The sequence below is a fragment of the Malus sylvestris genome, chromosome 5 (genome assembly GCF_916048215.2).
Source record: "Malus sylvestris chromosome 5, drMalSylv7.2, whole genome shotgun sequence".
In the NCBI taxonomy this organism is placed as follows: Eukaryota; Viridiplantae; Streptophyta; class Magnoliopsida; order Rosales; family Rosaceae; genus Malus; species Malus sylvestris.
Genome location: NC_062264.1, coordinates 9,806,424 through 9,828,938, shown reverse-complemented (window position 1 = coordinate 9,828,938; position 22,515 = coordinate 9,806,424). Strand labels below are relative to the sequence as shown.

The 22,515-nt window shown below is 38.8% G+C and overlaps 3 protein-coding genes and 1 long non-coding RNA gene across 5 annotated transcripts; 3 read left to right on the top strand and 1 right to left on the bottom strand.

The window, feature by feature from the left end:
- Positions 1-5,450: 5,450 nt before the first annotated feature.
- On the top strand, positions 5,451-8,936 carry LOC126624683 (NADH dehydrogenase [ubiquinone] 1 beta subcomplex subunit 9-like). Of its 2 annotated transcripts, none has more exons than XM_050293771.1 (6): positions 5,451-5,644; positions 5,753-5,794; positions 6,019-6,100; positions 6,717-6,772; positions 7,503-7,576; positions 8,698-8,936. In XM_050293771.1, exons 1-5 carry the CDS (start codon positions 5,513-5,515, stop codon positions 7,542-7,544), a joined length of 354 nt encoding a protein of 117 aa, XP_050149728.1. In that variant the 5' UTR covers positions 5,451-5,512; the 3' UTR covers positions 7,545-7,576; positions 8,698-8,936. The 2 variants fall into 2 exon arrangements, with proteins under 2 accessions (XP_050149728.1, XP_050149727.1); XM_050293770.1 differs by having other exon boundaries at positions 5,453-5,644; positions 8,713-8,936.
- Positions 8,937-10,029: 1,093 nt separating this feature from the next.
- LOC126624682 (uncharacterized) lies at positions 10,030-11,070 on the top strand. Its single transcript, XM_050293769.1, has 2 exons — positions 10,030-10,390; positions 10,653-11,070. Exons 1-2 carry the CDS (start codon positions 10,069-10,071, stop codon positions 10,958-10,960), a joined length of 630 nt encoding a protein of 209 aa, XP_050149726.1. The 5' UTR covers positions 10,030-10,068; the 3' UTR covers positions 10,961-11,070.
- Positions 11,071-12,134: 1,064 nt separating this feature from the next.
- On the bottom strand, positions 12,135-12,689 carry LOC126624684 (30S ribosomal protein S31, mitochondrial-like). The gene has a single exon (XM_050293772.1). The coding sequence runs from the start codon at positions 12,593-12,595 to the stop codon at positions 12,296-12,298; it is 300 nt and encodes a 99-aa protein (XP_050149729.1). The 5' UTR covers positions 12,596-12,689; the 3' UTR covers positions 12,135-12,295.
- Positions 12,690-18,317: 5,628 nt separating this feature from the next.
- LOC126624680 (uncharacterized) lies at positions 18,318-22,311 on the top strand. Its single transcript, XR_007624186.1, has 3 exons — positions 18,318-18,983; positions 20,138-20,225; positions 21,878-22,311. It is a non-coding gene; the product is annotated as an uncharacterized LOC126624680 (long non-coding RNA).
- Positions 22,312-22,515: the final 204 nt, after the last annotated feature.

Below are 22,515 nucleotides of genomic sequence, written 5' to 3'. Positions count from 1 at the left end.
CCAAACTCATGGGCCGAATACCTCTCTATGTCACCTGTTCTACGATCCCGTCTACACCAGTGCCTGTATGTTGAATTACCCCCACTGGTCCCACAGGGGAAATGAGGACCACTGTAAGTACCAGTAGTCAAACTCTGGTCACCCTGCAACTACTTAGTGTGACTCATTCCAACACACTGCACTCCACTTCGTCGTACTCTAGCTCGTCGGTGCTCCCTAGTAATGACAGGTAAGTTACGAATGTTGTCCGTGATGTCTCGAATAGGCGTCGTCCGAGAATCACCATATCCTGCCATTCCACCTTTCATAGGCTCAAAAGAACATTCATTATTATCATGACCAATTCTTCCACACCGGTAACAGTAATCATGTAAACGTTCATAACAAAACTCGATCCACGTTGCATCATTATTTTCTCGGGGTAACCAACACCTGGTGACCAAAGGATTCAGGGTATTAACCATTACTTTAACTTGTAGGAAACCCCTAGCGAGAGATGGATTCTCAAAGTTTAAAAATTCGCCAATCTCCTGAGCAAGTGATCGAACGTTAGTCTCCAAGCTGAGATTCAGTGGAAGACCATGAATCTGAACCCAAAAAGGAACTAACTCCAGTTGTAGAATTTTCCCTATCGAGGGGTTTATGTTAAGGAGATCCTTTATCCTTTTCTTTTGGTTAGTGAGGTCTTTTCGTTACTCATCTCGTAGACGTGTGCTCAATGTGAACTTTCTGGTGTTCAGCTTAATCAGCATGGGCCTACTATTTCGCATATTTTCTTTGCAGATGATACCCTCCTCTTTCTTAAAGCGGATCAGGTGAACTGTCGCAATTTGGTGAAATTAATGAAGGTATATTGTGACGTATTGGGACAATTGGTTAATCTTAATAAGTCTAGTGTCTTCTTTGGTACTAATGTTCCTGTTGTTTTAGCTGAGGAGCTTGGTGGTATTTTGGGAATCCCACTTGTGGATGATCCGGGGACTTATCTTGGTGTGCCTGCAATGTGGGGTAGATCCAAATCCAAGGGTCTCACTTATGTCAAGGATAGGATTTTGAGCAAAATTCAGGGATGGAAGCATGTTCTTCTCTTATAGGCTGGGAGAGAGGTTTTGATTAAGGTGGTCATTTAAGCGATCCCGGCTTATTCGATGAACCTGTTTAAGTTTCCTGAGACTATTTGTAAAGAAATGAATTCCTTGCTTTCGACTTTTTGGTGGGGACCTGATCCAGGGGAGCGACATATACATTGGGTTTCTCGGGATATTCTCAGACTTCTGAAGGCTCAGGGGGGGAGGGGATGGGTTTCTGAAGTTTTATGGAGTTTAATGATGCCTTGTTAGCGAAACAATGTTGGCGTTTACTGCGGGAACCTGAGTCACTATAGGCCAGGGTGTTGAAGGCTCGTTATTTCCCTCACTATTCGTTTTTGGATGCCAAGCGGGGATGACGAGCTTCCTGGGGTTGGTCGAGTTTACTTATGGGTCGTGACTTGTTGCTTCAGGGCCCTCATTGGCAAGTTATGAGTGGTTGGGAGATTCGCCTCTGGCGGGATCGTTGGTTACCCTCACTTCCTCATGCTCACCATATCCCTTCCAAAGAGGTGCAGGTTAGCTGAAATACTACTGTGGATTCTTTATTTGATCCAGACACTAGGGTTTGGAATATTGAGTTTATTCGACTGTTTATTTCAGTTTATGAGGTTAATGCTATTTTGGCAACCCCAATTGGTGATTCCAAGATGCGGGACAGGTTGGTTTGGTCTCTTGCTTCAAAAGGTGTTTATTCTGTCACGTCAGGTTATCATTGGAAGCGTTCCCAGGTCTTTCCTAAGCTTCCCCGTGCCTCCTCCTCGGCTGTCACTATTCCAGCAATTTTATGGAAGTGGGTGTGGAAGCTCCATACTCCCCCTAAACTTCGTTGTTTCATGTGGAAGACTTTGCTGCCCATAATGGTAGCTCTTTGTCATCGGAACTCATCATCTTCACCAACTTGCCCTTTATGTCATAACCATGATGAGTCGATTGAGCACCTCCTTCTCCTATGTTTCTGGCTTACGGCTATTTGGTTTGGGGGAGCTTTAACTTATCGGGTTGACAGGAATGCCATTACTTTGGGGGGCAATTAGCTTCTTGCTCTCTTTCAGGCTCATGCTCACTCGAAGGAGGATTTATAGTGGGTGATGTCTTACATTGCATTTTCTTGTTGGCATATTTGGAAAGCTAGGTGTAGGTTCCTCTTCCAACATAAACCTATTACCCGTTCCAGGTGGTTTCCAATATTTCCACGAGTGTAGCTGGTTTCCTTGCTGCCATGCCGTCTTCCTCAGTTCGCAGTGTGCACATGCATTCTCGGAGTGATGGGCATGTTAGTTGGATGCCACCACCTCTTCCCTTTGTTAAAATTAATGTTGATGCTAGTTGGATTGCTGGCACAGGGGGTGGTTATGTAGGAGTTATGATTCAGGATTCTTTCGGTAATTTCCTTGACATTACCAGAAAAAGCCTCTGTGTGTCTTCTGTAGCCGATGTTGAAGTGGTGGCTGTGTAGTATGGTTGTGAGTTGGGTCAAACTCATGTTGTTCTTGAATCTGATTCTCAACAATCTATTTCATGTCTGCGGGGATCTCTCTTTGATGGCAAATATGAGGCCTTTCCCATTTTAGCGAGGTGTTTAAAGCTTGGGGAAGCCTTTCAAGACTATCCCTGGTCTTGGATTCCAAGATTAGCCAATTTGGCGGCGGACCATTTGGCATCGTGTAGTTGTGTGGAGATGTGTGACGTGTCTTGGGTTGCTAGGCCCCCATCTTCACTGGTGCATGTGCTGAATAAGGATGGCTTACCTTGTCCGCCTTAAGTTGGTGTTGGTGGTACAAGGGGGAACACTTTGAGGTTGTTTTGAGTGTCCGATCTTCTTACCCCTTGCACTTCCGGTTTGTTTTTTGCTTGTTAGCCTCTTGTTTAGCTTTCGTTGTTCTCCTTGGCTTCTTTTCCCCTTCCCCTGGTTAATACATCTCTAGTTTTCCAAAAAAAAAAAAAAGCTGGGCCCCAAATCAGTTAATCAGAGCAACTCCACCCTTGGAGCCCTCCCCCGAGGCAATCCACTATTCAATCCACCATGTGAACAGTAACTGCCTTAATGAATAGTAACTACATTTTGCATCTCCACCGTTGCACTTGAATAGCCGTGGCAATAGGCAATAAAATATTATTAATTATTTTTTTTACAAAATAATACTAAATAAATTTATTTGTAATTTCGGATAAGATATTTTAAATCGTTCTCGTTGCGCCACGTGTCATTTACCCAAAACGACTATTATTGGTCATAGATTTCAATAAGATTTTTATCCAATGTCATCGTGCCACATGTCGTTATCTTTTTAGAATCTTTGAGGATAGATTTCGATCAGATTTTAAATCGTTCTCGTTGCGCCACGTGTCATTATCCGAAAAGATAATTATTGATGATGGATTTCAATAAGATTTTTATCCAATGCCGTTGTGCCACATGTCGTTATCTTTTCATAACCTTTTAGGATAGATTTCGATCAGATTTTTAACGAATGACGACATGCCACGTGGCACTATCTACAACCTAATCATTTCAGAATCCTCCATATAATCCATCATCCATCCTTTTAAATCTCACACCAATTTTTTCAATATCTCTATCACTATTCATAGTTTCTGCTTCCTTCTTCACCAAATCAAAATCTGTATCATTATTCTTAGTTTCTACTTACAATGTCTTCTTCTTCAAGCATGATGTGGGAAATCGATCAAGAAGAGGAAGAATTGTTTAACCAATCTAAAGAATGTTCAATCTCCATATAGCTTAAAATGAGAAGGAAGAGGATGAAGAGCGGAGAATGAGAGATGACGAAGCAAGAATGGCCAGAGACTCACATTCCCTTCGAGTCATCCAAGCTGTGGCTTAGATATACAGGCCCACCCGTTCCGGAAACCTTGATAGAAGCAGGCAACAACGGGGTGTGGAGCTGTTGGACGATTATTTTGTCCATAATAGTGCATTTCCTGATACGTACTTCAGACGTTGTTTTAGAATGGAACGACATTTGTTTAACAAAATCATGATTGCTGTTTGCAACCATGATTCTTACTTTGTGCAAAAGAAGGATACTTGTGGTGCTATGCGTCTCATTCCTGAGCAAAAAATTACTGCTGCGTTACGGATGCTTGCATATGGAGCATCTGCAGACCAAGTGGATGAGATAGCGAGGATGGGGAAATCAACCATTCTTGATCCACGTAATTTTCCCCACTTCGAAGATTACTACTAGCTTGTGCCAAGATGTCTCTCCAAATAGTAAACGATTGACTAAGTAATTTCCAACGACTAGACATCGATTCTTTGGTTCTACTCCCACCCATTTTCTCAAGATAATTGGTATGAATAAGACTCCACATTTCTCGCAACTGCATCTCATTACCTGTACGCGAACTATGAGTAACTTCAACCCAACTAGTACACAATGCAACATCTTCAAGAGACGTCCAATTCGTACCTGCATCAGTAATCATTTTGTTGAAAAAAATTGGATTGAAACTTTGAGAGAAAGATAGGAATGTGATTGAAAGTAGTTGAGAACATATGAAATTGTGGTGTAAGGTAGATGATAATGAAAAGGTATTTATAGAAAAGTAGAAACATTTTATTTTTTTTTAGATATTTTTTTTCGGATTTTTTACAATTTTTAAATTTTTTTATTCAAATAATTAATCTCTGCCGTTGGATTTAAAAAAAATTTGAATTCCAACACTCCAGATTGTGCCACGTGTCATAACGGTAACTTTTCTTAATTTTAAAACTTTTTTTTTAATTTATAAAGCAAATTAATATCAACCGTTGATCTCAGATCGAACGGTTGATAGTAAATCAGTTTTTTTTTTTATTACCGTTTCAAATCGGATGGCTCATATTAAAGAGCCGTTAAGATCGAACAGACCGTGGGAAGCCACGTGGCTTCCCAACCGTCACATGCTGAAACTGGCGTGCGGACCCCGTGCCCTGTAAAGCTGTCGGCTGAAGCGCCCCCACTCACGAGTGAGGGGCACGCGCCTGACACAAAAAAAAAAAAAGGACCGACGCTAGGCCTGGCGTTAGCCTGACGTCACACCCATCTCGGGCTGCAAGGCTGGTAATCCTCCACGGGCCTGGCCCTCGGGCTCCCACCTTCACTTGGGCTGCCCAAAGTTGGAGCCCTATCCACCGGCCATCAGGCCCTTTCCCTTTGCCTGTCCCCCGAGCAACCACCAAGGGTGGAGTTGCTCCAGTTTCATATCGAAACGGGAAAATACTGAATAAACCAAACCGATCGGTTCGTTTTTCGGTTCCTGGTACAATATGCCCGGCCCGGCCCTACCCAATTACGTCAACATCGTTCGGCCCAGAAAGGAAACGACGTCGTGGTGCCAGCCAGTCATTTCGTCATCAAATTTCGTCTGTAGAAAGACCTGAAACAAGGAAGAGTGCAGAGAGAGAGGAGAGAGAGATGAGCGGAGTGTCAACAGCAGCGTACGTGGCTCGTCGAGCAGCTCAGAAGGAGAAGGTTCGGATCCTCTACAGGCGAGCCCTCAGAGACACTCTCAACTGGGCCGTTCACCGCCACCTCTTCTACCCAGATGTACTCGCTGCGCCCCCTTTTACAATCTTCATTATTCAATCACAACCATCCATCAACCATTGCATACATTCGATTTCAATCGCTTTCTGATTATTTTTGTTTTTTCAGGCTGATGCCCTCCGTGAGAGGTTCGAAACCAACAAATATGTGGTTGGTCTCTTCCCTTTTATTCAGTTTCCCCAATTTTTGTTGTTATTGTTTTTGTTTCGATTCGATTTCTTTTGAATTTTTCACATTTAGTTTCAAAATTTGAATTTTTTAGCTTGGCTGCATTTTCAGTTATTGAATAAATGTACCCTTTTGATTGCTTTGCTGATGAATTAAGGTACCCTTTTGATTGATGGTTTGATTGTTTGATTGGTGTGGATTTACAGGAAGATCCTGACACCGTTGATAGACTCATAGCGAATGCCGAAGCCACTTACAATAAGTGGCGCCATCCTGATCCTTACATTGGTACAATCCCTTTCATAAAATGCCCATTTTACTTGCATAAATTCATTGCTCTTGCCCTCAATTGGAAGGCATGGGAACAGCTTATATAAAATTCCAGGCATATAGGTTCTGTGTTTCTTGTTTGATGTTCTGGACCTCATTTTTTGCTGTAAGCTCTAATGTCTTTTAAGCTTTTAATATGGGTACTAGTTTAGGGAGAGAGGATTTTGGAACTGGCATTCATTCTAGATTTGATGGGGTTTCAACCTCACCTCAAATTTTCTTAGCGCGTTTAAGCTACCTTATGCTCGAGAAATTATCTTGGATGATCAACAAACTCATCAGTGCTTCTCTATGGTGGTCTATGTCTGTCTCTGATTAGCTTGGTGCTCATATTAATTATTTATTTTTTTGGAATCAATATTGTGGCACCCTATTAACCTATCCCTAAAGCCATATTTTTGTTCTCATTTGTATATTGATAAAAACTTGAATTGAGAGTTTGCTTTTGTAAATTCTAATAGGTTTGGTCTATCATTGTTTTACTTAATTAATCCATGTGTTTCCCAGATTATGTTTTTACTAATGGTTTTTATATATGGTCTCATCTTCTCCTCTCTCCATCTTGTCTGTGCAGTTCCTTGGGCCCCCGGTGGTTCAAAGTTTCACCGGAATCCTACTCCACCGGCTGGGGTAATTTTATTAAAACTCATTCTTCAGTTTATCATTGTTCTTTTGAGTATTACTTGTTCACATCTATTTTGAGGATATCTACATTTGTTTTCAATCATTTTCTTACTTGCTTTTGATTCACTTGTTGTGTTGTGTTTTATGTTTACTTTGTGTCTAGTAAACTAGTCATGCATTCGTTTTCTAACCAGAGGGCAAAAGTGGAATTGGACAAGTATTCTCATATGTTACAGTCGTATAATAGCTGGCATAATTATCATTTCTAGATGAGTACTCAAAACTAAGAGTTTAATTTGTCTTGCTTGACTTTTTGCTTTTATTTTTTACGTTTTATCATCATCCTTTATTTCATTCAGGAAGATAAGAGTACAGTTATTGCCCAGTCTTAAAAAATGGATCCTTGAGAGTTTTCTTAGTTACCCACTAATTTGTTTTAACTGACGTTCTACCATCATTCTTTATTTCATTCAGAAAGATAGAATACTGTTATTGGTCAAGTTTTAAAGGATCCTTTAGAGCACTAATTTGTTTTCTTAATTACGATTTTTTTGGTTTAATATTACTATTGTCAGTCTCCAACAAAATGGTGGCTTCCTATTGCAAGTAGAAAGTTACTTACTTTTTAAAAAAATTCTTGGCTTTGCATTGTTCCTGTTTATCATGCTATTCCCTCCTGGAACAATACTGCACCTGGAACGGGTTTAACCATGGTGGTATTTGTTGTTTAATGCAGATTGAGATAGTATACGACTATGGAAAAGAGGATAATGACTAAAATTCAAATGTTTTTCTTCACAATAAATAAAGGTGAGCATTTTAATTATATACTTGATATGTGTTATTCGTTGTGGTTTCTTTAACTCTTTTCAGTGTGGATACTCAGTTCATTGGCTTTCTTGAGTTTTCACCCTTTCTTCCGAGACTGAGAATCACACTTCCCTTCTTTCTAATTTTTACATGACGAGTGCCACATTTTGTCAACTCGCCATTTCTTAACAGATTAGTGACATCTTCACTAGACTGACATTTTCCTCCTTCCTACTTCCAATAAATAAATAAATAGCTAAAGTGATTTGTGTAGTAAAAGCACAGCTTGTAGCCTCATTGTAATTTTAATAGGAAATCACAAATCTTGTGCTACCAAAACAGTCTTGTTCTTCTACCATCCACAAATTCAAAATCTTATTTTTCCACCTCTTTTAGTTCAATATGAACCAGTCTTCAGATCGATTTTATACACCCAAATTGTGACACTGTTGATTGCAAGGGGATTATAGTACTACACTGAAAATTTAGTTTTCTTTGTTACTCATCTTGCATCAACTCCTGCTTAATCTTGAAAAATTGAAGGAAGCAAATTTGTACACTGCAAATTTGTACACAGAAAGTGAAGAGGGAGTGAAAATAGAACAAGGAAGAAAGAAAAAAAATGATATGAACCCAAACAGAGTTAAAGCAACGGAAACAAAGAGAAGGATTAACGGGAGGGAAATTGGAAAGTAGAAGACCCTGAAATATAATCAAGATATTCAATAATTCCACCAATTTGCAAGTGTGTGTGCATGAAGTTGAACATAGGCATAAGGGCTCTTGTTATTGAAGCCCATAGTGACTACAAGTCCTTGGCAGTAGTTCTTCTTGTGAAGTTTTGATGGCGCTAGCTTCGAGAATTAGGAAACTGATTGAGAAAGGAGACGGAGGGAGATGGGGGCAGAAAACAAAGGACTAGAGGAGGAAGGAGGGAGAGAGATTATTTCCTTAAACAAGTGTAAAGTACTTATTTGGGTTATGTTGTTGAGAATTTTGTGTAGCAATGTGTTTCCCATTTTAACACGCATGAAGCGTTCCCCGGTCGTGCAATGCTTTTCTTCTTAATTCATTCTAATAAAAAAAAAAATAATATGATGTTATATGTTGATGTCTCTTAGTTTTTAACGATGCAGATCAAGATGGAGAGTGACTATGATGATGAAGATAATTATTGAGGCCAGCATGTGTGACATGTTGCTTAAGCAAATGACGGATTTAAGCTTTGAATACTTTTAAATGCTTAGTATCTCCTTTTCAAGGTGTGTTTGGTGTTTTTGTACAATGCGGCATATGCTGCAGGATCAGGATTGGATTAAGCGTGACGCTTGATATGAACAAGTTTCTCCTGTTCATGTAATTTGGATTCCCTGAACTGAGTTATCACTGGTGTGCAAGTACTAGACCTGCAGTTGGAGTCATGTAGTGTGGGTGCACGAGTGCATGTACTTGTGCTACGTCCACACACGTGCGCTCGCGCGCGCGCGCACACATACACACATACATGTACATTTGTTTGATAGGTTGGGTTCTAGGCATGCATTTCCAGTAGTGAATCTAGTGATTTTGGTCCGTATGAACTTCCGGATCTGGAATTCGCCTTCATAAAATTGCAAATTAAAATGCCGAGGCAGCGGTCTGTCATTTCGAAATCTGTCTCTTTGTTAGAAAAATCTCGTCGCACATACTCGCGTAGAGGTACGACTTAGGACCTCATTTGGTATGTGTTTCTTCGATTGAACGATCATCCGCCCAGCCGAAACGCCCACGAGACTGAGGAGAGTGTTGCTGCTGATTATAAGCTTGAACTCGAACTCGACTTCCACTAATTATGACTAATCAGCATCATTACACCATTGAATTAGAAGGGTGAGTAGGACATGATGTTATAATTAATATTTGACATTACCTTGGGTTTTAATTAATATTGAAATAACTTTGAAATTGGCATGGAAAACAATAACTCAAAATTTGAAGATGAGACGTCTCAATTTCAATTTCAAAGTGCTATCATTGTGGAAAACGTAATTAAATTGTTAAGGCTCCTCCTAATACATAGTCTCTTTCCTTTAATGGTGAAATTTGGCACATAATCCTAATATGTTATTTTCTTTCTTTTCATTACTAATGACTCGTGTTTACTGACAACAACCAATAGCAAGTGGTGGATCATTGTGGCGGATAGAGTATACCCGTATTCTTCAACTCATTGTGTCTCCGTTCAAACTCTCCCATGGTAACGCCCAATCAAAACAAAGCCAAGAGGGAACAGGGTATTTTACTCATAAATTGGGTGATAATTCATGGTTAATTACCACCATCGCTTTCATGTTTGTTTATTTTTGAATTATGTGATGACCCAACTAACCCCCACTTATCTCGGCTGACCCATATACAAAAAACCCACTTTAGTTTCTCAGTGCCAAAACCATTTCTTCTGTTTCTTCTCTGTTTTTCTTCTCCTCTCTTCCAACTCCGTCCGGCAGCCGAAGATGGAGGAAGAAGGCATAAGAGCCTTCGGGTGGAAGCCCAGCGGAGATGCCAAAACCCTATGTGCAACATTGTTTTCTGTGCTGACGTCTCTTGTCATGGTACTTCTGTTCCTGTGGACCATTTGGTCCGAATCTGGAGTTGCAGACACGCCGGGGATAAAGCGGGAGTCGAACAATTGGGCATTCTGCGTCGGAGTTCTAACTATAGTTCTCGGTTTCTTGTTTTTGGCTGCTGGTCTTCCTTTACTAGCAAACTTGGTTATGAAACTCTCAGAACAATTGCAGAAGAGGCAGGAGGAGTCCAGGAAACCTCAAGCTCAAGGTAACGCAACCAACACCGAAAACGAGAACTTAATACAAAGCAGAAGGTGTTAGTTTCAGGCTAGGAGGAAACTTACACAACGGTTTCATGCACCTGCTCTCCTCACTCTCTCTCATCATATGATGAGAGAGTGAGGAGAGAGAGCCTAGAGGAGGGGCGGGGATGTATGAAACCAGGATAGTTAAATTAACGCCTTCCAAAACTAATTAATGAAATTTCATTCATCTGAACTTCTCATCTTACTCGATTCCTAATGATGCAGCAGGGAAGCTGAAGACGATATGCATTGTCAGCCGCATAGTTGTGAGTATCATCGCAATGGTCATGCTGGCATGGGCAATCAAAACTGGATTTAGGCTTGCAACTGAACCTCGAAGAGAAGGCAAATATTATCCTCTAGCATCGCCAGTTGGTGTCGTGACTATCATGTTTGGCTTCACTTATTCTATCATCGGACTCTGCATAATTGCAGAGCTAGCAGTGGAGTTGACAAAGCAGTTGCAAACGACAGAGAACAATGAAAATGTTAATCAACAAGTACGCAAAATAAACGTCAAATGTTCTGTTTGACACTGCTATAATACACCACACCATGTGTAAATAACATTATATTTTCCGATTTAAGCTGCGATTATGGCTCCAGGGCATCAGCTACAAAGATGGAAAGGTTTTTGGTATCAGATGCTCTATGATCATGCCCTATCATTTATTTCCTTACCAATTTATGAACCATCCGGCAATCCACAATTGGTACTCCGAAAACCAAAGATACCTATAAGGTTTTCCCTCAATGTCTAGCAAGAGTCAAAATGATTTGGGGATAAGCATGAAGTCGCTAGCTTTCTATCAAAATTAGCATTATAAATCAATTAGCAACATTTATCTAGCAAATTGACTAAACAATTAGGAAAAATACCATGGCAACTAAGCTCTACCATAACCACTATTATCCGTATACAATCATACCAATGTTTGGAATAATACCATCGGCATGCAGCTAGTGTCACAAATTGAACCACAATGCGTTTTCACCCCGCACACAACAAACTGAATATCATAACTCATGACACCTAATCCTATGCATAAAGCATTTTGAAGTAAATAGTTGGTGTCCATCGTATCAAAAGCACAAACCATCCTTATATGCTACACTCACATTGCACCCACCAGTCCAAACTCTAATGTATCTACCTAGTTCAATATTTCCGCCTAGTATTGCACTCATCTCTTTTTGTCAGTTCCACTCCAACAAAATTGCTTCAATCTATTTCTAGATATCTTCGAAGTTACTCAAGCAAGTAAGTGAAACATGGTCTTATAAGATTATATACTGAAAATACACACTATGAGAATAGAATTTACAAGTTCACCACAGAACCCGAAGTTAGAACCCCTAAACCCTAATCCCCTGCTAAAGGCTCCTGAGAAAAGGAAGTACTTCACCGTATGCAGATCAAATCCCTACTAATTCAGCAATCACCATTTTCATTCTTAACCCCAATAAGAATGAATAGCACAGTTAAACAGTATAAGTCCCTACATTTCCATTCTAAGTAGCTCCAGCAACATCCTAATCCAATCTAAACTACGGGGAGGGGGATTCGAAGCGGGGGAGCACACACGCTCATGTCTGCCCACGCTCATGTCTGCCCATTGTAAGTAGCTCTCTCAATCAAAATTTCAAATATTATCATGCATTTGTGGTTTTAGACAACAAAATTATAACACCCATCAAACAAACAAATTAACAATAGAAACATATATACCAGAAATATGCATTGACATAAAATAAAAATGCCTCCATTTGATAACAAGGCATGACATAAACACTTAAAATTAGGGAGTTCGACATTACATATATGGAGCTAAAACCCTAAGAAAAAAGAGAGTGAAAAATTGAAAATTTCAGATGAGCTTGAAAGGGAGAGGCCAAGGGGTGGACCTGGGGACCTCAACCTTGTCCTTAATGCGCTCGATCCTCTTCTCCTTCTTCGGCCGAGCGTTTCCGAACGACCCTTTGAATCGCTTCCCTTTCTTCGTCTTCTTGTCTCCTCGCCCGCACAGCATCGGCGCCCCAAGCACATTTGCTTTTGCAATTGCTGCTGCTGCCAGGGAGGAAGAGGAGGAGGTTGTGAAGAGGGCGCGCTGCTCCGCCATCAGCACCCGCCTCGCCGCTGCGCCGCACCACTGCATCATCATCGCCATTTCTTCCACTTCATCCACCACTATTCTGACTATTCACAGCTGCTGTTATCAAATATTTTAGTTTTTGGGTAGGCTTCCGTTGTTGAGTTGTATTGTGCCCGGATTGGCTATAAAAAGCCCAAATCCATTATGTTCTAATAATATTACTGATTGCTGTTTAAAAAAAATAAAAAAGAAGAGAGAATATTACTAGAAAAATGGGTGATCATGTAGTTGGCCTATTTAACTGAGATACTCTAAGGAAATAAAGAGGGAGGGGGCCGGCGGTAGTAAGAGAGAAGAGAGAGATTTAATTGTGAGGTGTGTGTTGTATCACCCTATTGTGTCTTTATTTATAGTAGTAGGATAGGTAAAATCCTTACCCTTTTAGGATTACAACTCTTAATAGGTAATCAACTTCTAATAGAAATATAAGAGATATTCCTAGATCTACTAGAATTTACACAATCACATTCCTATTCTAAATATGACTCCAACACTCCCCCTTAAGTGTATAAATACTCAACAAACCATCACATCATATCTTCAGCAGATAAGGTAGAACAATTGATGAAGTCGTCGACACAACAGGTGAATAAAGTCTCAAATTCAAAGAAAGTATGCATTGGTAGTAAAACTCACAAAACCTCGCTATGGTAAAACCCAAGATGGGAGAAAAACCCATAGACTAAGAAGAAAAGTGAGAAGTATGCATAATGTCTAAAACAAACATCAAACATCAAACAAGACGAAAATAGTGAACTCAATGGAGTATGATCATCCCAAGATGGGTGCCTCATCAAAACCTTGTTAGGTAGCAAAAATCCAATGGGAAAAATGCTCATAATCATAGGAAAAATAGTACATTAAGATTAAGTGAGTATGTTTCTGGATACTTCCCCTGAGTTAGACATAACTTTAAAATAAGAGAAATACAAGCGATTCAACTCAGATAATTTACACATACCGATTCCTTGGACGAGCTTCTGAAAAGTAAACTTGGGTAATGACTTGGTAAAGAGATCGGCTAGGTTGTCCTGGGAACGGATTTGCTTGACTTCAATGCGTTGATGCTGCTGTTGCTGGTGAGAATAAAAGAATTTCGGCATTATGTGTTTGGTGTTGTCTCCCTTGATGTATCCATTCTTTAACTGCTCGATACATGCTGTATTGTCTTCAAAGATCGTCGTAGAAAGGCCAACGATGGAAGTAAGATCACTAGTGTTTCGAATATGTTTCATAACTGCTCTCAACCAAAAACACTCACGCAATGCTTCATGCAAGGCGAAAATCTCAGCATTGTTCGAAGAAGTCGCAACTAGCGTTTGCTTGGTAAACCCTTATGATATAGCGATGTCTCCAACGGTAAAGACATAGCCTGTTTGAGAATATGCCCTATGTGGGTCAGACATATATCCAACATCTGCGTAACCAACAAGGTGAGAATCAATCCAAGAACTGAGGGGGGCGGTAATGCTTGAAGATTCACGGGTATAGAACAAGCCTAAATCCGTAATGCCCTTGAGGTAGCAGAAAATGTCTTTAACACCATTCCAGTGCTTGCATGTAGGCGCATTGCTATATCTAGCCAAAAGATTAACAACGAAGAAAATGTTGGGTCTAATGCATTGAGACAAATACAATAAAGCCCCAATTGCACTTAGGTAAGGAACTTCGGGTTCCAAGATCTCTTCCTCATCCTGATTTGGACGGAAGGGATCTAGTTTAACATCTAAAGTCCGAACGACTATAGCAGTAAGATGGAGCTTCAAGTCTTGAAACCACTTCAGGTAATTTCTTCCAGATACTTCTAGAGCGGTGAAATTGAGCTTGTTCAAGTTCGACATGTCCCTAAAACGAAGGGTACAAAAAACATGATTAATCATATGGTGATCCATAGACATATATCGTAGAACATTCAGGTTCTAAAGACATGTATTGGTTTAATTTATACATGAAAACTACAAGTTTCATGTGGTAAGTTTTGAATGAAAACTTCAGGTTTCAAAGGCACTAAATATGAAACTACAGGTTCAATTTAGTTTTTATGAATGATTAGTTCATAAAGAAGAGGTTCGTGCAAGAAACATAGAATGCAATATGGTGTAGTGGATTTGAGTTTCTTTGGGAACCCAAGTGTGGGAGCTTGGGGACTACGAAAGTATGTCAACAGTTCAAAGTATAAAAATAAATTATTGAATCGTTAATGTCCAAAAGTGATCTTCAGGTCAATAATTTTATATTCATAATCAGATTAATGGACTGCAAGTCGGTTTTAATTAATTCAATAGATCGGGACCAAACGGGGTCGATCATGGAAGCAAAATAATATGGGACAAGGGCCCTGCAGGTTTGGCTGTAGGCATATTGGGCCTCGGGAAAGTGGGTGGGAAGCCCAATAGCAAAGCTGTTGGCATTTTGGGCCAGGTCATGTGCACAGGGCAAGCCCAAAGGCTTGCGGGTGTGCGAGGAAACCCTAGTCGCAACTGGGTTTTAGTTTTAGGCCGCAGGGACAAGCCTAGCCATTTAGGCTGGCTTCTAGTGTCACGGGCTGTGGCATGGTCAAGCCCAGCAAGCTACGGGCTGTGCTGAAATAAGCTTGAGTGGATTGGGGCTTCAGGCTTGTGTCAGGGGACAAGCCCAGCATGCTTCTAGCATGTGAGTTTGGGCTGGATTGGATTGAGGTTGCAGGCCTGTGTTAGCATACAATCCAGGCCAAAGCATGGTTGGGTCTAAGAGATGCAACAAGCCTAGAGGGTTGCACACATGGTCCAGGGACATCGAAACGATGTCTTCCCAAGGGTTTGTCATCACATGGCTAGGCTTCAAGCCAGCATAGTGGTGCCGTAAAAAAAAATTCCCAAATTTTTCCTTTTTTTTTTGTTTGTTTTTTTTTCGAGTTCTAGGGTTAAAAACACTAAATTGCTTCTAATTTATTTATATTCCTTGACTCACAATTCCACATAGCAATTTAATTGTGTAATGCATGAAACATATTATTGACAAATATATGAAACATATACAATATATATATTATAAGGAAAATATAAACATAGAGGGGTTCATGCATCATGGGGAATGTTTGCATGCTTTGTGGACATTTCAAATATCTTCCTTTATTTTAAGTGTACCTGATTAGCAGAAAACAAATAAGAGCCTTTGGATTTTGTGGAAGATAGCTTCCTCCTACGATTAGTCAGTTCCTCAGCTTCTGGCAAGAACATGCTAATAACGTGTTGTAGGCCTATTTAACTAAGCTATTCTAAAGGAATAGAGAAGGAAGGGACGGCGGTAGCAAGAGATAAGAGAGAGATTTAATTGTGAGGTGTGTGTTGTATTGCCCCATTGTGCCTTTATTTATAGTAGTAGGATAGGTAAAATCCTTACCTTTCTAGGATTACAACTCTTAATAGGTAATCAACTCTTAATAGGAATATAAAAGATATTCCTATATCTACTAGGATTTACACAATCATATTCCTATTCTAAATATGACTGCAATATATGCAAATTACATTAGAGAATTATCTCCCTTTTTTCTCTCTCTTTTTGGAATTTGAAATAGTATAAAAAAAAATCTATGTCAAATTCTTTCAACAACCTGTAAACTTTTAAGGCTATCTCTAATAGGCTGAATAATTTAGAGTCAAAAGTCATATTTGACTCTAAATTTGACACAATCATTCGGTTAAAAGTAAGATCCTCATTGAATTACACAAAATATAATTATCATTTCAAAAGTGATGACCAACTTTGTTGATGCACAAAATCGGGGTCGATCTTGGACCAACTAAATTCGATCATAAATCACACATACGCACAAGAACACAACAACATAAAGTGGTTCACCACAAGTGGGGGCTATGCCCACACTGGTGTCGATCCAGTTTCACTATATAAAATGAGAGTTACATTGTATATGAAGGCTTGTTGTTAAAGAAGCTAGGTTTGCCATCTTCCTAAAGTGAGGGTGAATGATTCCTTTTGTAGACTAAGAGTTTCCCTTCTCTCATACATACATCATGGGCTATGCATTGAGGCCCAAATATTGAGACCCCATATATGGTACAACAGGAGTCCCCTAAGTCTTTAGTCAAGAGAGTCTTTTGGCTAAAGACTTCAAATCCAATCCATGTGCAGGTCGAACTCAACATGAGGCGGTGCTCATCGTGAAGCAATACTCGGCAAAAAGTAGAACAAGTTGCGAGGCTGCTCAACTAGAGGCAGTGCTAACGGCGAGGCAATTGAGAGGTTGGAGGCTATGCTCGTTCTGAGACAACTCAGCTGGTGGCATTCCTCATTGCAAGTATGCATTTGCTTCCTTGTGCACTCATTATGAGTTGATTCTCAACATAAGCATGATATGCTTGTCTGTTCACATATTAGTTCTATGTGTCGGTCCACAAGTCAGGTCCACACGTCAGGTCTTTAAGTTGGGACCATACATATGGTTTTTGAGTTGGGTCCACAAGTTAGGTCTATGAGTCAAGGTCCGAGCTTAAGGGTGTCCGAGCTTGTGGGTGTTCAATCTTGTAAGTGCTCGAACGAATGGGTGTCCAAGCACATAGGTGTCCAAGTGAGCGAGTGTTCGAGCGAGCGAGTGTCCAGTCAAACAAGAGATCACTGTTCGAACCAAACTACAAATAGTTGTTGTCATCATTCAATGGTATACAATAAAATTCTTGCTTAATGACTTTAATTTCAAATAGTTGCTATCATTTTTTCTTCGAAAGAGTTGCACCTAACATATATTCAACGGCCATAATCTATATCTTGACGAAAAGTAGTGATGACTAGTTCTAAACTCTCCTACAAATGCAAACCTTTATTTTTATTCGAAGTACATTTAATCCATTTAGCCTCGTTACATTATGGAAAACACTCGTAGTCGAGCTAGGAAATCAAAAGAGCAAGAGGTCCATCATTTTCTCATGAAGAAGATATTGCTGTTTGTAAGACTTGCCTTTGTATCACTCAAGATGCTTCTATCGTGGAATCAACAAGGAGAACGTCGATGATAGTTTTTTATATCATGGATAAATGTACATGGTACAGTGGTTTACGATTCAAAATAAAATAAAAATTTAGCTTTAAGTTTAGCTATTTTCAATGCACAAGAGTTAAAAGTCAAAATGTGCATTGAAGATGATATAACTTTTGAAGTCAAATTTGAAGTCAAGTATGACTTTATAGCTTCAAACTTTACACCTAAACATTGAAAATAGCCCAAGATAAGAATACAAGAGTGAAATAAATTATTAAATTAGATACAAATTATCTATACTAAAGTAGGGGGAGGGCAGTCACTATTCATGTTTGTTTTGATTTTGCTTTATTTACAACAATACCAGCCGAATGGGAGTGGGTTGGGATGGTAATTCTCAAAATTTCAGAGGGTAATTTTGTCCATATGGCTTATCAAGGAACCACTCGATTTCACGCTATTTACAACAAAGCCGTCAGGTTTGGGCTGATATTGGGGCTGGGTTGGAAGGGCAATTTTGTCCTGTTTGTTTGAGACGGATTGGGGTGGGTTTACGTTTGCTGTCATTCAGTGAGGGTTTCGGGGATGGGAGGCCATGCCTCCGATAGAGAGGGAGAGAGAGAGACAGAGCGAGAGAGAGAGAGGGAGAGGGATCCTGGCATGGGTGAGTGGAAGGGAGACAGTGAGAGAAAGAGAGAGGGAGGGGTTGGATGGTGAATAGAGTCGAGTAAGGTCCCCTCAGTTCATGAATCACTCTAGATCGTCCTTTCCGTTTTGCATGTCGGATCAATGGCTGGATTTTGAAAGCTAAGTTCCATTTTTTATTCCATTCTTTGCTGTTAGCATAGATGTGAACTGTTGGGTTAGGTTTTGGGGGTTCCCTTGTTTCGTTTTCTCTCATTTTCTCTCATTTTGGGGATGCATCTCTCTGTTCTGTGCATTGTCTTCTGTTTTAAGGTCAGTTTTCTTCTTCTTTTTTGTGGCTTTTTTTTTTGGGGGGGGGGTTTCAGTTTGTTGATCTTTCACTCTATATTTAGATTTTTTGTTCATGAATGATTAAATGGGTATTGGGTTTTGGTGGTTGAAAATATGTTTTTTTTTTCTGCTTAAGCTTCTTGCTCATTTTCCTGGGATTTTTGGTTTTCGGTTGCAAGGGTAAAGGGAACACTAAAATCTCAGGTTAAATGGGTATTGGGTTTTGGTGGTTTAAAATATGATTTTTTTCTGCTTAAGCTTCTTGCTCATTTTTCTGGGATTTTTGGTTTTCGGTTGCAAGGGTAAAGAGAATGCTAAAATCTTAGAAATTGGTATTGGCAATTGTATTAATGCATTTGCATTTTTGTTGGTTTGCATTATAGGTGCATTGAGACCTAAAAATATTTGTGTGAACTTCATAAATTTTTCTGAGGCTCTGATCCTTGAAGGGTATGTGTTTTTGAGCTAAGTTCAATTTTTAATTCGCTTCTCCACTGTTAGCATAGATTGTTATCATTTCTGCCCTTTTGTTATGAATTATTTCTGGATATTATATAAACTGCATAAAATTTGGATATGATGAGAAAACTAATTAAACTGAATCTTGGTAATGATTTCGTTTTTGAGAAGCTGTCGAAAAACAAAGTTTAGATAGGAAAAACATCATCCTTACCAGTTAAGTCATTGATAGCATTTTGAGCATCCTGAAAAAGTAAATGAGAGTATGATGAGATTCAATTTAGTTACAAATTGACAAATTGTTAAAGGCAGAGGCTGGGCTCTAAACTATTGTTCAGTGTTTATCTGTACTGGTTTGTCTTACGGAAGTATTATTTCAAATTTGTTGTGTGCTTGAGGAGGTCTATCTTTTATTCTGTCCTGAAATTGGCCTGTCTTTGGAATGGAAAGATACAAATTTCGTAAATGTTTTGATATTTTTGACATGATTTATACTTGGGATTTATATTTTTCAAAGTTTGTAAAAGTACTTGACCTATGATGAGTTCCTTTGTATACCTTATTAAATAAGTTACATATTTTTCGTGAATAATTGTGTGTTTGATCTGGTACTAGAACAAGAATACTGTTTGAAATTTTGTTGGCGTACTAAGTGAAACTACCACTACTGAGGCTTTGGAGGAATGGTGTCGAAACCCATCAAATTTTCCCATACTGATTGCTTCATTTATTTTGTTAAGCTTTATTTGCCTCATTGTTCACCTGTGATGGTTTCATCAATATTGGTAACATAGGATAATTTCATGTTTTTTTTCTTTCAGTTTTACGGCATTTTTCCTCGCTTCAAAATCTTATAGGCTTCATAAATTTACTTACCTTTGTTGGGATTCTGATCTTTTTACTGAAATTGTTTTGGTCCCTGCTACTCAACTCTGATTTCTGCTATTAATTGCTGCTGAAATGTGACTTTTGCTATTAATTTATTTACCCTTCATATTTGTGCTGCTTTTTGATTCCATTCAAATTAAATAATGTATTTAATCTTGATATGAATTCTCTCTGCAACAATAATTAGCGATTTTAGTTTAAATTATTATTGATTTGTTCTTGATCTACCATTGAATCTTTCTTAATTTGGATTGCAGGTGATTCTGACACGGAGGAGAAGCTGTAAGAGGTAATGATCTTGCTGCACTTAAGTGCAGCTGTTCTTCAACTCATATAAACTTTCTGGTAGGGTTCAAACTGTTAAGGGTTTTATTATTTTGCAAAAGCTTTTTAGCAGCAGAAGTTTGGTCTTTTTGTGGTTGCATTATTACACTATACAACTCGAGTTAGAATGGGTTTCTTGCTAACTGATGTGACTTAGGAATTCTAAAAGCAGTTGCATTTTACAATATACAACTTCAGTTTGTCTCAGTTTCTCAATGAGTGCCATATGAATTCTTAATTTAATTTCGGAAGGTGATGCGTTTAAAGTTTGTGTTATGTGATGAAGTTAGCATTTTGTATTTTTTTTATTATATACTGGTGGTGAACATTTTTAGCATATTGGTTGAGAAAGATTTATCATGTTCTCATTTTTGTATTTCTATAAATTTTGAGAGTCTTCGTTCTTCAAAAATCAGAAAGGTTACAACGTAGTAAGGGTGTAAGAGTTGCCCAAGATCAAGCAAAAGGAGTAATACATTCAGCATTTACGCACTGAAGTAGGCCAAAAGTGAAAACCGACCAGTAAAGATTATGGTAATTCACTAATTTAAACATAAACCAGCTTTGAGAGTGATACTCACCCATTGTCGGTTTTCCTTGCGAGCATATTTCCTACCCAAAGTTTCCCAAACTATTCTCAAACCGTTGTATCGGCATATCTTTCCAACTTCTAATAGTCTCTGGTGCTAGAACATCTTCTAACTTCATTCTAAAAAAAATAGATTGACACGTAATGACATCTGAAACCAGGTAAGTAAACAGTTTAATGAGGACGAAATTCAGAAGTAGACCCAAATTGTCAGATATTCCTTGGGAGTAAGCATTGTTCATTTTTAATCACAAATGGTAGCTGAAATTATCTTATTTATTACCACCATTGATTTGAATTTGTAATACACAATGTTTAAATCATTTGATCGTTAGTTAGTTAAATTTAATACTGGTAGTTTGGTTGTGATCGAATTGATCCAATCTCAAAAAGTGTGACATGTGAGGTGATAACAGACTAACAGAGGAGAATGAGTTGACACTTCTGTGTTTGATTTACAAATTTTGGCTAATTCTTGCCTTTTTTTTTGTTTCCTGGTGATATATATCTGTCTTCATAACCAAGTAGCGATAACTTTGAGTTTCTAGAAGTTTTAATGCGTGGTTTATTGAATTGATTTTGATGTGTGGCTTATTCAATTTGAATTTGGATATGTGCTAATTTGAAGAACTTGACAAAATCTGAGGAACCTTATTCACTATTTGGCCATTAGATAAAACATCAATATAATTTCCCTCGCTTTCACTGATTCTTTGTGATTAAAGTCTAGAAAAATACAGTGAAAAAGATGCAACTTTTTTATGGGATTGACAATTTTCGGTTTAGTTTTGGATAAAAAAGAATCGGTGTGTTACTTATTAAGTTGAGTTAACAAATTTGCAACATGCAACAGAGCACATAGGAGAACTTTTCAAACAAGTTAAGAAGATCCAGCTGAAAAGAACTTACAAGATAGAGAACACGCACACATCAAATTTAAAGACGCACACACGCACACACGCACACACGCACACACGCACACATAGTAAATACTTTGGGTTGTACCTATGCGTGTGTGCGTGTGTGCGTCTTTAAATTTGAAAGTCTTAGGGTTGCTAATGTATTTACTTTTTGCAAATTTCAGAAATTTCGATCGTTGGAGGGAAGAAGTTGGTTCCTTGATGTTTTGAGGTATATAATTATGTGCCATCATTTTTTTTCAAAGCCTAATTAGTTATCTACCCTTTTTTATTTATATTCGTGAAGCTTTCATGCTTGGATTTTAAATATATGATTAACTTTTGTTCATTTTAGCTTATATTGGAACTGAGTTTCTTTCTTTTTTATGTGCGTATCTGTTATCTGTTGATTTATGCAAAGGTTGAATAACTAAGTACTTATTTGGTGGTTTAAGCTTTAGAATGGAACTGAGCTTCTTTCTGTTTTGTGCACGTATCTGTATCTGTCTATTTATGTAAAGCTTGAGAAAACTGAGTAGTCGGTGTATTTGTTCCAAACGACATTCAAAATGGATGATTGGTTTATTTGTTATAAACCCTATTACAATTGTATTTGCTTGGATGGTCGTGTTACTTGATGGAACTGCAGCTGTGCTCTTCAGCTGCTTGATTCTCTCTCTAAAATTATCCACTCATCGTTGAAGCTTCAATTTCCATTAAAAATTTTCACTGTTGAGGTAAACTCTCTGCTAAAAGCTTCTAATTCATCCTTTATTTCTTATTTCATCTGGGCAAATTTGTTGATTAGGGTTAGGTTGGGGTT